This window comes from Sturnus vulgaris, chromosome Z, assembly GCF_052056855.1.
Source record: "Sturnus vulgaris isolate bStuVul1 chromosome Z, bStuVul1.hap1, whole genome shotgun sequence".
Classification (NCBI taxonomy): domain Eukaryota; kingdom Metazoa; phylum Chordata; class Aves; order Passeriformes; family Sturnidae; genus Sturnus; species Sturnus vulgaris.
Genome location: NC_142283.1, coordinates 71,209,947 through 71,228,741, shown reverse-complemented (window position 1 = coordinate 71,228,741; position 18,795 = coordinate 71,209,947). Strand labels below are relative to the sequence as shown.

Below are 18,795 nucleotides of genomic sequence, written 5' to 3'. Positions count from 1 at the left end.
GGCCCCGGGGGCCGCAGGTGCGAGCTCCGGGTGCTCTCCCAGGCCCCCAGTCCAGAGCAGGCTCAAATAATTCCAGGAGAAAGGGAAAAAAAAACCTTTCCGGGGAACTTCTCTGCTTCAGTGAGTCAGAAACTAACAAAAAGCAAAGGAGAGCTCTCTCCGCTGCCCACCACAGTGACACAGTCCAGGAGGACGAGAGGATGGAACTCCTGTCTCTGTGTTTTGAAAACAACCCTCAGACATTCCACCGCTTCTCCTCCCCCCTCCTTCACCCTCAAATACAGCCTTAAAGGTACAAAACTTATTTCTGGGCTAAACAGACAAATGGGGATACAATTCAACATGACAAAGTCACCCCAGGACAGTATTAAAGGGACAGATCATGAGAAACGATATGATATGAGTTCCCAAAACGATTTTCTCTGAGTAAATCTGTAAATAAAAGCACTGATATACATGATGGGCTCTTCTCTCTTCTCTGCACTTTCAGAACCCTTCTCAGATTGCCACAGATCTGTGGTCCCTTTGTAGGCCTTAATCAATGCCAGTGCCCTCTTTGTGTAACAGAGCAGGGAAAACATTGACCATTTCAATGTTAATGTTCTAATGGTGTTAGACCTCAAAGAAAATGTTGACAAAGACATAGGTAAACATTGCAAAATTTCTTGTGCAGCCTCACAGTGGAATCAGAGCTTTATGACCCCAGTTTCCAGTGCACAGGTTTACATGGTGCAGTCCTATAAAACCAGATCAACTTCTCCTTTATCTGCTTTTTGTGAGTCCATAGATGTCTTGCTCTTCCCTTGAAAAGTCATCCTCCCAGGAGATACAGAGTTAATGGAAGTGAGTTAATGATGGCATAGAGCTAATTGGGAAGACAACAATCCTTCATTTTCTGGCTTCCTTTTGTTTGTTCTGGTTGAGGCCCTCGTGCTCCAGGACATCTCAGTGCCTACAAACAGCTTCAAACACAGTCCAGGGGCTCTGTCTTCCCAGACTTTTATGGGTGTGAAATGAAGAGCCACAAATTAAAAGAAACCATAACGTGTTTTTTTTCAAAAGGCAGGATGCAGATGCTGTAGTGAGATTTGCCTTGCACTGAGCCGCTTTTGGGAGTGGAGACACTGTCAGCATCAAGAAAAGGTATCTGAGGCTCCCACAGGCTTGTTAAAATTAATAAGAATTTACCAAAGGGAAAATTGGTTTTCCTGAGAATATGACTCACTCTACTCTTGAAAACACAGAACAAGGATGAAGCTGATGCATCTCTGCAGAGGCACTTGATGCTCAAATGTAACAGTTTATTTTTGGTGTTGTCAGTTCATGTCTTGAAGAGCTTCTAAGAGCTGATAAGCTCAACATTGTATTTCTCTGAACAGTGTTGATTATACATGTGCAACATTAAGTACAAAAAACAACCAAAACCATCATACTTGCCCATAGTCTCTCAATGCTCTTTACCAATATTGCATTAGAAGATGGCTTCATGTGGCTTAACATATAACATAGTGGATGGATATGACAGTTTTCAGGACAGAGGAAGCACCGCATAAATACAGTATATTGCTTTCACAAACAAGTTTTCAAAACTCTGGCAGAATTACAAAAATAAGAATGAAGCTTCATATGCAATTAAATACAAATAACTGGGCTTATGGATTTACTGTACAATAATTCCTAATAGTGCTTTGAAGAACTGAATTTATTTACAATATTCTGTAGAGAGCAAATGCTATTTCAGTCAAAGCATGAAGGAAACCAGAGAAAAGAGAGATGCTACTTTAAAGTAAATGCTGTCACATACAATGTCAAGATTTATGCGGTCAACCAGCTGTCAAATTCTTTTGTTGGCCAAGTTTATTTTTCAATTACAGCATCAGAACTGAGAGGTCACTTTTTAAAGAAGGAAGAAATGGCAGCTGTTTCCCATAGACACAATTTTTAGGTGCCTACACATGGATTTGCAATGCAGACTTAGGCAGACTTTCCTGACAAGCTCAGCCAGTACTTTCACTTCATTTATACAGAAGCACCAGGATCCAGTACAAAATAATTACTTTACAGCACTGTTTTTAAACAATAGGCTTCAATCTTTTTTATATTCCAGTCATTTTTCACACTCAAATCTGCTTTTGACAGTAGCTGGTAATTAACTGATACTATTTAACAGTATCACTAATCATAATAGAACTGCACTCTGCATGGCTCCTGACACCTGCTTGAATCTCCTGTAGCTTTTGACTATTGGAGGGAACAGCTCCCAACTTAAGACACTTGAAAAACGAGATAAATAAAAACTTTCTTCCTAATTCTGTCCTTTTATATTACTTCAGTTAATCACATTCTTCATCCATCAACTTCCACAAACTGGTATCGAGGAGTTTCATAATGACTCCTGGTGTAGAGCATCAAAATATCGTGGCCACACAATCCATCACATGCCACAGCATGTGAACACACTGTGGGGGTGTGTGGGGGTGTGTGTCTGAGGCAACCAATTTTATCAAGTCTCCATTTCATAAAGCTCTGGAATTGCAACCGATCCAAGGAGGTAAGAGAGGATGACGTGTCAGCAGCGTCAGCACAGCAACAGCACCAGTGCTACTGGTGAAGAGAGCAGAAAGAGAACGCTCCCCTGGGGAGATTCCTTCCAGCTGCTCCTTGCAGTCCTAGTCCACGTAGCGAACGCAGAAAGCCACGAAGCAGGATCCGACCAGCGCCACGGTGGATGCCGAGATCACGGTGACGGCGCTGCCAGCAGCACTCACCAGCAGCCCCAGCCCCACGCCCAGGATGATCTGGGCCAGCTGGACCATGCAGGTCAGAGCAGCACAGTCGATGCCCTTCCCTCGCCCGTGCTCCCCTGCTTGCTCCCCTTCCTGCAGCTTCAGGCTCTGCAGAGAAGCACAGAACAAACCCCAGGAATGGGGCAGTGTCAGCAACACGCAGCTCTTGACCCAGACATTGCTACACCTCCCAGGGCAGCAGGACAGGTCAATAGCTCACTGCTCCCATTCTTGCACCATACAGGCTACAGAGGTTACCACAGAGATTTCACAGGTAACAGTGAGTTTTCCAAGCTTCCACCAAGTTGTCTGGTTTTTTTCGCCTGGAGTTTTTCCCTCTATCCCTTCTCTTAAGGAAGTAATTGAAAATTGACCAGAAAAACGAAACGTTTCTTTTCAGGTCAATTTTAGCTCTGTCAAACTGTCATTTAACAGTACAGGTCATCCTGTCATGGATAATTTAGCTCTGACTCATGGCTGAAGGAGTCATACTATCATATTATCAAAGAATTGTCATAGAATCACAGAAGGATTTGTGTTGGAAGGAACCTTAAAATTCATCTTGTTCTACTGCCCTTGTTGTGAGTAGGGGCACTTTCCATTAGACCAGGGTGCTCAAAGGTACATCCAACCTGGCCTTAAACACTTCCAGGGATGGGGCATCCAAAACTTCTCTGGACAACCTGATCCAGAGCCTCATCAGCCACACAGTAAAGAATTTTTTCCTGATATCTAATCTAAATTTACTCTCTCTAAGTTTGAAGCCATTCCCACTTGTCCTATCACTGTGTGCCCTTGTGAAAAGTCCCTCTCCATCTTTTTTGGAAGCTCCCTTCAAATACTGGAAAGCCGCAATTATGTCAGTCTGAAGCCTTCTCTGCTCCAGGCTGAACAATCTCAATTCTCTCAGCCTTTCCTGAGAGGAGAGGTGCTCCATCCCTCTGACCATCTTTGTGTCCCTCCTCTGGGCTCACTCCAGCAGGTCCCTGTCCCTCCTGTGCAGGGACCCCAGCTCTGGATGCAGTGCTCCAGGTGGGTCTCAGCAGAGCAGAGCAGAGGGGCAGAATCCCCTCCCTGCCCTGCTGCCCACGGGGCTCTGGATGCAGCCCAGGACACGTTTGGCTCTCTGGGCTGGGAGTGCCATGGCCAGGGCATGTCCAGCCTCTCCCCCACAGCACCCCCAAGCCCTTCTGGGCAGGGCTGCTCTGGGGCTGTTCATGCCCAGCCTGTGCTGGTACCAGGGGTTGATCTGGCCCAGGTGCAGCACCAGCACTAGGTCTGGTTAAACCTCCTGATGTTCCCATGGGCCATTCCTCGAGCTTGTCCAGGTCCCTCTGGATGGCATCCTGTCCTTCAGGTGTCCTTCAAATGACACTACCTCAGCTCAGTTTCATCTGCAAATTTGCTGAGAGTGCTCTCACTTCTTTAATCTATGTCATTAAAGTAGATATCGAATCACACTGGTTCAAATACAGACACTTGAGGGTATCACTTGTCTCTGATTCTCATTTGGATTCTGGGTCATTGACCACGACCCTCTGGATGTGACCATTTATTGTGAATAACCACTTCCTTATCCATTTAAGTCCACTCATCAAGTCCATTTTTCACTTTAGAGGGAAGGATGTTGTGAGGAACCACATCCAAAGGCTTTACAGCAGTGCTGATGTGCGCCACAGACACACAGGCAGAAACCTGAAGTTATGGCTCAAAGCACATAAAGGAAATCAGCACTAAAATACAAGTGTAATACTTTTATTACTGGGGAGGAAAGCAACCTGAAAACAAGCATCCAGACTAGGATTCTTCTACACTGCTGAGGACCACTTTTAATAACCTATTTTAATCAGTGTATCTGCGATGATATACATAGCAGAGCAAAAGCCTTCATTTATTATGTACAAGTGTCTTGCATATTAGCACCCTGTAAGGCTGGTGGATCACTGGAATAGGTTAACTAGAGGGGCTGTGGAGTCTCCATTCTTGGAATCATTCAAACCAGACCTGGGGCAGCCGGCTTCAGGTCGCCCTCCTTGAGCAGGATCTACATGATCTCTGGGGTCGCTTCGTCCAGAAAGAAATTACTCAGTTTTATTGGGAAATTATGTGGTAATTTACATATTTATTTTCTTCCTGCATAGGCTGTTAAATGGAGGAGGTTGTATTCCAACGACAAGAAGTTCCCACACTGTAGGCCAGCGGCACCACTGTGTTCTGGTATCCAGATTCTCTTAGCCATTAAGATGTTTTTTGCTTTTTGCAAACCCTATTATATTGCCTTAGAGCTACAGAAAGCTCACAAGTACTGGAGACTAACAGTCTCTTCCTAATCCAGTAGAAAAAAATTTAATTTGGATCCTAGGGAACAGCAGCACAAAACAGGAGCTGAAATGGCAGCATTATAAAATACAGCACATGATTTTGGTGGAGTGCATAGTGGGGGAAAATATCTGCTCCTTGCTCTGAAATTATAAAGTCCCAATTTTAGACACTTTTTAAAATAAATTGTATTTCTTTTGCTGGGCTGTTCCAAGTGTTCCTATGTGGCAGTAGTTCTGACCACAAATACATGAACCTGTAAATGAATGCACTCTTGTGCTTGATGTTTGCTCTTTTTTTTTTTTTTTCCTATCTTGTATATTATAGAAGACTTGAGCTAAACCTCAACCCATTTATATAAAATCTAACACAGAATTATATATTATTTAACATCTGTCATGGTAAGTACCATACACCAAAGAAGAAACAATTGATTGTCTTACAAGTAACACATGAATATATTGGCCTCTAAAGTGTAAAGTTCATGGACACTTTAGCATATTTTATTTCACTTCTGTCTTGGAACAGATAAAAATTTTGCATTTATTCCTGTTCTCTGAGTTGGCTGACCTGAGTTTAGAATTGAGATCTCACCCTAACCTGGGCTCACTCCCAGTCTTTTGTTTTGTGTTTATAAAACATCATGACCATTCTCTGTTGGAAGGAGCAAAGAAATGAACTGAAAAATTAGGAATCATAGATATTAAATATTTAATCACTTTGAGACATCCTCCTAGCATTCAGTAGCATAATTAAAGAGTTTTGTTGTGTTCATCATTCAGAGGGTACTGGTGACAGCTGTACAGAACAGTAGGTCATGTTGTCTAGCACTTGATCTAGCCCTGTACTGCTTTCAGCTATGTTTTATGTGGTTTTCCAATGGCTCAGCATTGCCTTTATTAATTTCTTCAGATGTCCCAAGATATACTGGGAACTTTCTAATTTCTTCCAACTCTCTTTAATTTTTCTTGTTTCCAGCTGTCTGACTAACTTAAGAGACTTGAGACAACTTTTCCATTAAAGAACTCAACACTTTACAATACATGAAGATCCTGCTGTGTCCAGTAACATGATACAAGGTGTGCAAGTTTTTCCAGATTTTCCTTGGAAACAGGACTTAAGGCTGTGGAGGACAAAAACCCAACTGCAGACATTTAGAAAGATAATGAGAATATGGTATATGATTTAATACTGAACTATATAAAGCTGTTTCTACATGAATGCCATTTATTTATTAGCTTTTGTAACACTTTGCAGTTAACTAAAAATTCTGACAGCCTTTACAGGCTTATTAACCTTAGGCACTGAGAAGTCAAGTCCTCTGCTAACGTGGCTGGAAGAAATGATACAAGGCAGGCAGGACTTGAAGACAACACAAGTGCAGCCCTGCTTACCTGCTTACTGCCTGAACACATACTGTGACTGGCTTTGTTTCACATGTGATGATAAATAATTATCTGTTTCACTGAAGGTCTTTTTGGAGAGTTTGGAGCCATGATGTTAACTCTCTCTGTCAGAAACTTCCCATTCATATGTGTCATTATTAATAATTCAAAATTAAAATTAAAAGTTTCTCACCGTTTCTATCCAGTTTACCCCCAAAACAAGTTAACAGACACAGACAGATATAAACTTACTGTTTCTTGAGACATTGCACTCACCTCTTCTTCCTTGTGGTACGTTGCAATGAGGTGGAATGGCACTGTGTACAGTGTGCTGGACATGACTCCAAAGAGTGAACAAAGAGCCAGAGTGGAATAGACATTGGGAAATAAGCCAATTAATCCAGTACCCAGTCCAAAAAGTAGGTATCCAATGAAATAAAGTCCCTTTAATCCTATGTAAGGCAGAAGGACTTTCTGGAAGTCTGTGAAAAGAAAGTGAAAATGCTAGTAAGATTTTAAAAAACAGCTCACATTTTACCAGGGAGTTCCTTTTAAGGGTCCCTTTTGTATTCTGTAAAATGCTATGAAGGAAGTAGTCTTGATGATTTTGCAAATTTCCTCAAATTATTGTAGGCATAAACTTGCCAAAGAATACTTGCTCACATCACCCAGTGCTCAACCTGCAGCTTGCACTGCAGCTGCGCCCAGAAATACTTGTGCTGGATAGATGTTCATCCACAAAAATGCCACACAGAAATGCCTGCAGTTAAGCTCCAAAGGTGAAAACATTTCCCTCAAGCCTCGTTTAGACGCTCAGATCAACCCCTAAAATGCTACTTATTCGAGTTTTTGGATCATGAGTAGTTTTTTTAATCCTTGGGAGGAATTATGGCGAAATCTACCTGAGGAGCTGTGCTAGCATATTGACACATAATCTTGGAGAGCAAGATTCAAGATTCTAGCAAGACCTTCTTCATGGGGAATGCAAATGGGGAGAGGCCACCTTCGAGAGGCTACAGCTACAGCACTGCTAGGGAAAAGAGCACCTGAGAATTTGGTGTGGCATTTAATTCCAGAATTATTTTTCTGTGTTCAGGGTCAGTTCACATGCAGAACCATCTCCTACTCCCAAAGTGACACCTCATTATGTGGTCAGGAACTCTTTGTGCTAATATATGAGTAACTAACAATGCTGAGAATGTAGCATTTCTCAAAGCTTTAATGTAGACAAGAATCCAGGTAGTTTGGTATCCCTTTATGGTTTTTAAACAATGGCAAACAGCAAGCACAGTGTTGGAGCTCATTCATGGGTACTTACAAGAATAGACTGACGAAGCAATTGCATTGATGCACAGTCCCCAGCATCCCATCTCTACCCCTGTTTTGTAGGTGAGGTAGAGTGTGGAGTTGTGAGGTGCATAAGGATTCCCTTGGTACACAACCTGGAAGAGACCACGACAGATGGATGCATGCAGGGAATGCCTCTTTCTTATGGGCACAGGGCCCCATCCCTGGTAGGGAGCACCCAAGAAATCTGTCTTAACCACTCATTTGTAATTTTCCAGGTTTCACACTCACATCTCCTGGACTATCACATCCCAGGCTCCTCCTCATTTATTACTCTCTGCCTCTTCCTGGACTGTCTACTTTGCATCGATACATTTGCACTTTTATCCTTTGGGTGTCCAACTTCCAACTAATTTTCTCCACTTCTGCCTTCTTGCTTTAGCCTTTATTTACCTAATTTATCTACATTTATTTTTTTATTTTCTCTTTCAGGTGTACCTCAACACACTCATTTTTCTACACAGTTATTGTCTTATTCAGCTACTTTTCTAGATAAGCAAAACTTTTTTCTTTCAGTTGTTCATCTATACTGCAGGGAAAAAAAACCTCCTTCTTGCCTTGCCTACAGAGACAGAAAAGGCAAGGAAATGGGAATACTGTGTGGAAACCACAGAAGAGCAGGGAGTGGCAGTGAGAGATTTGTGCCAGGAGCATATTAGTACTCCAGAGGGAAGGAGGCTGACACATCCATATAGGCAAGAATCACTGTCAAAGGACATACAGTCCCTGGGAATGGCATGGAAAAGGCACCACTGGGTATTGTGAAGGCAAACAGTTGATGACAAAAGGGACTCAGGACAGACAAATGCAAGAAGACAAAACCTTGTGCTACGAAGTAGCTCCCTGTGTGCAAAGAGCTGCACAGCCTGAGGCCAGGTGGGCTGCAGTGCAGGTGGGGGCTTTGTGTGGATGCTACACACACACCAGGACAGGGCCAGCTGCATCCAAGCACTGGCCCAGCTGGAAAACCTGCCCATCTGGGAGCAGCTCCAAAGCCAAGGCAAAATATGGATGTGTTTGGACTAGCTCTGAGAGCTTCACTTGGAACAGTTAGACACAAAGAGCCTTACAAATACTGAAGGTTTTCCCCAGCGGTTTCACAGGCAGGCTTGGAACAAGGGCCTGACCTTAATTATCTGATTTACAAAACTATTGTTGAGCCATCCAGATATAAACGGCTCTGACAACGGTGTCATTTCCTCAGGATAGTAACACCATTTCATTTCTTTTTGATGGAGGAGGAGATGCTCCAAGGAAGGAGTAGTCAGGATTTTATGGTTTACCTGTCCCATGAAATCCGTGAAGAAGAGCATGTTGGACAGAAAAGCCATCCATCCAAAGAGGTGGCTCACACACAGGTAACGATAGTGGGATGGCATGCTTGCAAGTGTCTTCAAGAGTGATTTAAGGGTCATCTGCCTTTTTCCCTAAAAACAAATATTCAAGAATAATACAGTATTATTGTCCTGAAGGCTAATGAAATAGCTGACAGCAAATGAAGAAGATCTTAGTAGTATATTTTCATTGCTAAATGTCCAAAGTATTTTCTTTTTTGCTAGGTAGGGTTGCTTGGGTCCTGAGTTTCCTTCTATTTATAAAATTCACAGTAACTATAGAAGAGATGGGGTATACCAGCAGGAATGTAACATTTCTTGCTCATATAATCAGTAGGACAATTATTTACATGTGGAATCACAGGGAAATTTTCTGCCAAAGCAGAATCAGAGAGTGAAAAAAAACCAAACCACCCAATGAAGCAACAACAGAAACAACCAGAAACAAAAGTTATTTCTATATAAAGACCATTGGCTTTCCACTGAAAATTTAAAGCCGCCACAGAAAAAATCATGCTCAAACTACTTCCTAAAAATTAAAATGTGTCAGTTGTGGATTTCTTAGCATTTCTGAGACCTTATTCCCTTTCCATTCTATGTGCTAAATTCCCTGGGAATTTTCTTTTTCTAGGGAAACTTTTACCTCTTCAGACATATCATGAGATTTCCACTATGCACTGTCCTTGAAGCAGGAAGAATCACCATGGTAGCACACAGAGAATGTGAGCTCCAGCATCTAACACTTCACACCATGGGAGAAATAACTCATCTCACAATCAAAACTTAATTGATGCTGGTTAACAAATCTCACTGATGAGGAAAATCACATTTTCTCACCACCTTTAATGCCCCGTGTTATCTCCCTCCTTGTCTCAGCCCTGTGCCCCAAAACTCTCAGTTTCTTTTCCCGTTACATTCATCAGATCATTTGTATTACTTTTTTTTTTAAACTAACGTAGGTGCGCTTGATGTCAGGTATTTTGACACATAATTCTTCCTGTATTAAAGCTCCTGCATGGCTCACTGCTTTTAAAGAAAAAAAGATACTTTTTAAACTGCATGATGAAAACTTCCAATTTTCTTTCATAATGCTTGGAGACAACAGTGTTGGGAGAGATGGTTAGGGAAGATTTATGTTATGAAATGTGGAATAACAGTTATGCTAATTACTGGAAATTCCTGGACTGGATCTTGTCTTCAGTTTTCTGTAAGATGTCATTTTTTCCTTTCTTCCTTCAGTGTTGTACTTACTTTTAACAATTCTACTTTCCTTTGAACTCAGCTATGCTGCAAGCTACTCTATGACTAATCACCGCATATAAAGTTGGAAAATAGTTTGCTTCAGTATGAGGTTTTTAATCCTCATAGGAATGCCAAAATTCAATTTGCTGACTTCCACCTAGGACTTTATTTTGTCCAAATCCCTTGGAATTTCTCTTGGCATCACTGTCTTTTTTTAAACAGGGTAAGCTTTATATTCTTCTACAATTATAAAAAGAAAACAAGCAAAAAAATTCCAGATTGACTCATTAGCGTTATTTCAAGGATAATTACTATCGTTTGACTTGGTTTAATTTAGTTTGTAATTCTTCCACACTGCTTTTTAAAATAGCCTTTCCAATCAAAGTTTTAAGATAAGGTCACAGAATTACGAAGGACACTGCAGTGATTACAAACAATAATTTGACAGCTAGATAGAAATGTTTCCTTTCTATTTAGATATTCCAGAGAGTAGAAATGGAAACTAAAAATGTTTAATGTACACATTCAAAACATACCAGCACACAAATTGCATGCTAATTTAAATAATGTACTGAAGTTTGGCTCTATGTAAGCACCTTATCCTTCAAAAGCTCACAATACCAAATAATCTCTACAAAATCACTACAACTCAGGGCATAAAATGATAAGAATACAGAGGAAGCAGTATGACTTGGGTTTTATGGCAGTGGACCCTGAATGATTTGGCAGCATTCAAAAGACTGCAAGGCCAATTGTTTTGGGTGTCTGCTCATACTAGAACAGGTCAAATCTCATAAATAATTATGTTAGCTAGTAGCATGTGAGAGCATAGGCTCTTAATTTAGAAGAGATATAGCCATGATGCCTGCAATTAAAAAAAAAAAAAAAAGAAAAAAAGACAGACAGAAAAACAGGAAGCCAAGCCATTTCTTCAAGGAAGTGATTATGGTAATGAATGAACTCAGCAGACATGTGCCACAGGAGACAGATCGTTAAAGCAGTGAGCGTCTAGAATGCACACACACGAAAAAATGCACATCAAAGAAACACGAGACTGATCAAAGCACTGGGGGACTCTAACAGGCTGCCCAGCCTAGCCAGAGAGGAAGGCAGTGGCCCAGGCTCACCCACAGTGGACACCACAGCTTCACCTCTGGTGTCAGACATGGAACTCCATGTCACTCATGTTACCAGCTCCAGGGAATTATTTCTTTCCAAGGCAGAGGCCACCCCAAACCACAGTCTGCTCCCCCCACTTTCACCGCATCGCTCTCTCATCTTCATTTGCCTTCTTGTTTTTTTAGAGCCTACATGGTCCAAGAAATTGATGACTCTCAACTTCTCTAACAATTTGGAGGATGCTCAGAGTGAACAGGGCTGCTGAAGGAGGCTGGCTGCTCAAGCTAGCCTGCAGTGGGGAAGCTCAGACAGCATCACAGTGCTCTTGTCAGATTCTCCCCACAACTGTTGCCTTGCTGTCTGCCCCACTCTGTGTTTGCCTGGCATTTTCACCATGCAATGCTCATTTCTTATGTCTTGCATCTGGTGTAATAATATATTTCTTCTGGTTAGAAATACCAAGTGCTATTATGGAACAAATTACAAATAGGAAAAGATAATAAATCCCTTCTATTTACAGATTAAACAAGAGTACTACTTTCTTACTTATAACCATTTGCACATGCTTAGTACGTTTTACCTGATTTATCAAACTGTTGTACCATGGATGGATATCCATGATGCCAAAAAATCAAAGGTGAAATTGAAATGAGAAGCAATTGTGTCACCACTATTGTGTTATACTTCGCTTATGTAGGGTACCATGAGATAGTCATGAGGATTTCTAGCACAAAAAGTCATCAACCAAACAGTAAGAACGATCATCTGTTCCCAAGATCATGTTAGAAGCAGGCTCCCCAGATATTTTTCTGGTACATTCACCTCTTCCTAGATGCCTTAGGGTGAAGAAATCTCTCATAAAAGCGCATCAAAAACAAAATAACAGTGAGGGCTTAAAAGTACTCACTGTTCTCTTGTACCTCAAAATTTTGACAAAGGCACAGCTACAGTCTCGCTCAAAATAAAACTCAAACTCTGGTAGCAAGGTAGCACTGCTGAAGAAGTAGCAATTTTAAAGCATTCATGCTCAATGAAATGTTGAGCAGCAGAAAACCCAAATGTTTACTAGATAGGGAACATACATTTCACATCTGCTATGTACAAAATCTTGTGGACTTTGGTGAGAATTAGATACCTACATCAAAGATTAATGGTTTGTAGTCTTTGTCCACAATTTTATACTCATTATACCAAGACTAAACGACTAAGTAGATCCTATTTACAAAATTCACACAAGGAGGATATCAAGATATCACTGATCAGAAAACTGAACCAGGTTCTCCCTCATCCCTGCCAATGGATCAAAGCATCAGAACTAGCTTGTCTTATCCCTCTTGCAGGCAATATTTTCTGAAGGAAGGAAAAGGGAAAAAAGAAAAAAAAAGGCAAGCAGGCTTTCTCCTGTCTCTGTATCCTGATGGAGGGCTCTTTTCTGTGTGTGTGAAAGGACTCCATTACAATCAGCATTAGCTACTTAAGGGGCCTCCAAGGATGCAAATATAAAATCATCTCTGCACTCACCTCTGTGCGTGACGCAGCCGCGCATTTCCCTGGCTTGGCTGCAGCCTTTATTTCGGTACACGTTGATTTTAAGCAACCATTCTTAATTTCCTCCTCTATGGAGCTGTATTTATGGGATTCAGTCACTTCCAACAAGAACTTTGCCTCTTCGTTTTTATATCTGAGTGGGATTTCAGGAATACTGCAGAGATGTATGGTAAGGCAGATTATGAAAACCAAGGCTGCAAAGAAGAAAATCACCTGGAATTCTGATGACAAGGTATATCCTAGTACAGTTTGGCCCCAATCCATAGCACCTGTAAGGTAACCCAGGGCTCCTCCCAAACCTACAGTGGTGGGGAAAAAAAAACAAGGAAAAATAAAGTCTACAGGCATTGATAAAATAAACAAAGAGTGCATAACATCCTCAATGTGAGATGCCCTCTAGAAATGATGGAATAATCACTCTTCAGATAGTTATCACAAGAAATAGGAATGCTGAGTTAATCACATACATGAGCAGTTACTAAAACATCTCTTGAAAAATCTCCTCATATCTGTCAGTCAGAGCACTCCAGAAATTGCCTGAACATACAGCAACATGGGCTCCTTCTCTTTTTTTTTTGGCTCTTTGAAGCTCTATTTTCTTTGAAATGGTAAACAATACAAGTAAAACTAAATAAAATCCTACAAAAATTCATGTGGTTTATTTTTTTTCATTTTCAAAGAACAAACATTTTTTAAATTATATTGAGACTTTATATTATTATTATTATATAAGACAGTATATATTATTAATAAATGATATTATATGTTATTATAATATTAATATATTATATTAATTATATTCTCAATTATATTGAGAATTCATAAAATGTATTTTATTTAGCTTAGTTCAAACAGAAATACTGCCTCCATGTGAAATTTTTTAAAAAAGAAAATAAACCCAAAGGCATTGTTTTGTACTTAAATCCAAGTACCACACCACTCGGAAAAGAAAACAGAAAGGAACAGAATCCCATTTACTAATTTTCTTAGAAGAGGTAGGCTAAAGGGTGAAAAGAGAATACTACTTTGTGCCTTGAAATTAATAAATCCAGTTTTCAGTCAGTTTGGTTTTTTACAATTTCTTCTCTGTTACAACTGCACAGAGATGCACAGGAATGTGCCCTCTGTTACATTCAGTCCAGAGTTCTGGTAAGGGTGGCACCTTTGTAGAGTCCTGGCACCTTGTTAACCAGGCGGCTCTGGGGGATGGATGGTTGGGAGTTCCACAGGATAGGCACTTTGCAAGAACTTGAAAGAATTTCTACCCTTCTGCTTAGGAGAACTGATAACAGGGTACAGCAATACCCCCATTCTAACAAAAGCTGATAGCACCTAGACTTGCTTCCCCAACAAAACATGGGATTTTGATTTCATTCTGGGCTTTCTGTACCTTCTTTGCCCTCTTGGGTCTGAATATGGCCCTCCTTCATTGTGTCCTACAGCTTTTCACAAGGGACTGTATCCTTTCTTGTTCTCATAAAAAAACAATTATGCTATTAATAACTTTCTAAAGAAAATCTGCACTACATGTTTTCAGTGTATGCTTGCAGAGAGAACATTTAACATTTGAAGATGTCTTTGCATGCTGTTTCGAAAAAGAAGCATCATGACACTGGAATGCAGCCTGAATGTTGTGCTGTTGGATGTGTGCACTCTTTCTTCCACTTGAATAAGTGGCCATGGGTTTCATAACCTCAGAGCTACCAAGTTTCGCGTTCAAACCCTAAACTAAAGGCAAACTAGAGAGTAAATTCTTAGAAATATTAAATAGAAAAGGAAGGAACTAAAGTGGGAAAAAGAAATAATACCTAAAACAGAAACTGGAAAAGAAATGGGAAGATTGTTGTCTGTGTCTAATAGGGATAAAACAGGGAATGATAAATTTAAACTGTAGGGAATGGATGTTAATATTACAGTTTAGGGAAAACTAACCTGAAGGCCAGCAAATTGCTGGAGAAGACTGCCTTGGGAGATTGTAGAACCCCAGTCAAGGGAGCATTTCAACACCAGACCAGGGAACTTTCAGATAGGAAGGGTTAAGATATTGATGAACTTGCTGTGGAGAGCACAGGATGCTGGACCAAGTCCTGCATTCTGCCTCAGTCTTATTCCATGTTATTTGTCCCACATCCCTTTTTGCAGCTCAATGCGCTGAATCAGCTAAATCTGTAGCATCAAACTGGGAGACTTCTTAGTATCATCCCCAAATTAATTGCAACCAGAGTTGTGCTGGATATACATAGAGACTCCTCTCTCTCTCCAAACAAGTTATTCTTTAAATTTTATCTGTCTGTTTCTAACAGATAATACAGATTTCATTCCCATGTGGCTTTAAGCTTCCCTTATAATCTGTGTTCCTGGACACAGGTATTTCATGTGTTCAAAATCAGCCTGTTGTCAGTAGCTACTACACCCCCTCCTTGAACTGAGTAACTGCTACTGAGTGTACGTGTCCCTGCTCCTGGTGGGGGTTCAGTAGCAACAAAAATCTGCTGTAACAAAGATTGCATGACTTCTCATGTAGCCTGCTTTTTGTCCAGTGCTTTCACAGGGACTACTCTCAGACATGGCAGGAGGTTCCTCCTGGGTCACTTCATAGGTACACAGCCTTAGGCATCTTAGGTGTTTTCCCTGTGCATTTCCTCAACACAAGGCTCACATTGTAGAGATGATTTCAGAGAATCGATGTTCAGGGATTGGAATGGACCTTAGAGACCATCCAGTCCCACCCACCCTGCCACCGGCAGGGACACCTCCCACTGGACCAGGCTGCTCGAGGCCTTATCCATCCTGGCCTGGAACACTGACAGGGTTGGCCATCCATAACCTCCCCAGACAACCTATTCCAGTGTCTCACCACCCTCCTAGGGAAGAATCTCTAACATTCAGCCTAAATTTCCCGTCATCTTCGTAAAGAAGAGTCCCTCTCCAGCTTCCCTGTGGCCCCTCAGACACCGGAGATCCTGAGGTCTCTACACAACCTTCTCTTCACCAGGCTGAACAACCCCAACTTTCTCAGCCTGTCTTCATAGGAGAGGTGCTCCAGCCCCCTTGTCAACTTCATGGCCCTCCCTTGGCCTTATTCCAACAGCTTAGTGTCCTTCTGTAACTCGGCAACATTCCAAAAATGTACAAAGGCAAGTGAAGCTGTAAACTTCATTTGCAGGAACTTGAACTGAACTACTTGGACCTATTTTGTGGGAGTTGTGAATTTCTGAATTTTACACAGAACTTCTGTTTCTATACAGCACATACTGGAGCACTGATGAAGAATGGAAACCAATTGGTTTGTGCAGCTCCTGTTCTATGTCACATGACAAGTCAAAAATGTTATTTCTATAAGCAATGCAAAAAATACATGCATTAATTTTTGCCTCAGCAAAACTCGAAAAAAAAAACCAAAACAAACTTAACAAACACTACTTCACTTTTTAAAATAACTAACTACTCTTAAATCATGTCTGTGTTGCTGTAATTGTTTGTGCCTGCAGCCTTTTTCAGAATTCTTGTAGCAGCAGTCACAAGTTGCTGTTCTCTGGAGTAGTGAAAACCCAGCAACAAAAGTCTCGTGACTGAAGTGCAGGATCAGATGATCAGTTCATTCAAGATTAGAAACACAATGAGGATAAAATCCATGAAATTACCCTCCCCTCCTTCGAGAGGTAGGGAGGAAAAGAAGGGATCAGTGTACCTGTAAAGAGGGCGTGGTAATGCAGACCCTTCTCTTTATCCTGATGAGAGCAGACATCAAATAAATATGCTTTGATGGGACCATCAATAAAATCAGCTGCAAAATCAAAAAGTACTACTCCCAGCATGGTAATGACTATCGCCCACGTCCGCTGCTTGTCTCTCTCATCGATGAAAGCTAAAAAAAGAAAAACACCCTCATTCTGACAGCAACAGTGCCATGTTCTGCAAAACCACATTTAGTCTCTCCTGATACCTCAAAATCTAAACAAGGACTGGTTATGCAAGAGAGTCCAGTGACACCAGAGTCTCATCAGAGAAGCAGGAGAGCTGAGTCTGTGTAGTGCTGAGCTGGGCTAGGTTGACTTACTGCTTTGACTCAGCACATGCTCAGAAAGCTTCAAGCTCTACCACCACCAAGAGCATCACTATTCTTAATCTATTTCTTTACACCTTCAAGGCATGCTCTGGTAGCCTAACACATGCATTTTCTAGTACTTTTAGTTTATTCTCTTTGTCCCACCCTCATATTCTTTTACATAATCAAGAGTTGACTGCAACATCTCTTTCTGGGCCAATGAAATCAAGTATATTCAACATCAATAATATCGAGGAAGAGAGAATAAATCAATCTGTAAAACACACACCTCCTCCATCTGCCTAGCCAGCAACAACTGCCTATCAAGACTTTAAGAAGCTACACCCCATGATAAAAATGTAACAATAGGGCGGTCACTTCTGTTTGATTTTGCAAGTTTCAGCTACAGAAAGATTTCCAAGCAGTTAAGGACTTTTGTTTCTCACCAGCACAACATAGCCCCGAGTCAAGCCATTGCTGCAATAATTAAAGACGACTATTTTGAATACTAATCCATCTAAAATAGGGATGAACGGGGATTAAGTTTGGATATTATTACATCACAAAAACAATAGTATCATTTAAGTTAACAAGTTAGATCTTAGCTCATATAAGCTTCTATGGCCTAAGCAAATCTTTACCTGTAGGAGCTTATCAGGCAACCAAACCAATATACAACGGACTGCAATCACATGCACGGACTACACAACACTTTGCACAGGGTACATAGCATGCAGAGTTAGGACTGAACGTACACAAAGATTGTGCTCCCCAGCTCCTTCAGTGCACCCGAGTCATATGATACGAAATTTTAACAGTGCGTTTTAAGAAGGAAAAGGGGAACCCCTCTCCTTTTTCTGATTCAAAAGGCTAGGATGGGTTTTGTCTGTCAGCATAGCACATGCCCCTCACTCACCTGAGATCATCACGTCCCCATTGAGGTACAAAGCCATGCCTAACAGCATTATGATGCCCAGACCCAGAATGTAAGGTCGCCTCCTGCCCCAGCTACAGGTGCAGTGATCACTGGCTGAACCTACCACGGGCTGCAGCAAGAAGCCCAGGATAGGGCTGATGAGCCACACGAGGCTGTAGAGGTTCTTGGGCAGCCCTACACTGAGCAGCACCGGTGTGACAAAGGCGGCCTCCACGGCATAGCAGAACTCCCGGCCGAACATGGCCATGCTGTGCATGACCAGCCTTTGCACCGCTCGCCTCCTTGGCACCGCTGCTCCAGTCCTCATCACTGCCTGCCTCTGAGCTTCCTCCTTCTCGCTGGTGCCATTCTTGTCGGCCTTGGCTTCTCCAGAGGTGGAGAGAAGAGCCCCGTGGAAGCTCTCTTTCGTTAAGGTCATAGCTCCGGCTGCGAGCGGTGCCGTGGCGAGCGGGTGCTGCCTGCTCCGGCTGACATGGGGCCCAGATCATATGCCGGGTGGGATCGGTCTGTGCGGGGGAGGGACTCACATACTTTCATGGCTCTGTGATCACAAGTTATGCCAGGAAGGGGGCGGGGAAGCGTGTGTTCACATTAGCAGATCTAAGCTTTTGGGCGTCTGCAGTGCTCCTGACTATCTTCAACTGAGGAATTACTGTTTATGCATGATGCACACATATAACGGGAACATACATCACATGGTCCAGGCGCAGGATTAGCCTGACACAAAGCT

At 41.8% G+C, this 18,795-nt stretch overlaps 1 protein-coding gene across 1 annotated transcript; it reads right to left on the bottom strand.

The window, feature by feature from the left end:
- Positions 1-81: 81 nt before the first annotated feature.
- On the bottom strand, positions 82-18,483 carry SLC45A2 (solute carrier family 45 member 2). Its single transcript, XM_014875520.2, has 7 exons — positions 18,045-18,483; positions 16,772-16,948; positions 13,054-13,379; positions 9,121-9,264; positions 7,809-7,932; positions 6,767-6,972; positions 82-2,894 (listed from the first exon to the last, which is right to left on the bottom strand). Exons 1-7 carry the CDS (start codon positions 18,481-18,483, stop codon positions 2,670-2,672), a joined length of 1,641 nt encoding a protein of 546 aa, XP_014731006.1. The 3' UTR covers positions 82-2,669.
- Positions 18,484-18,795: the final 312 nt, after the last annotated feature.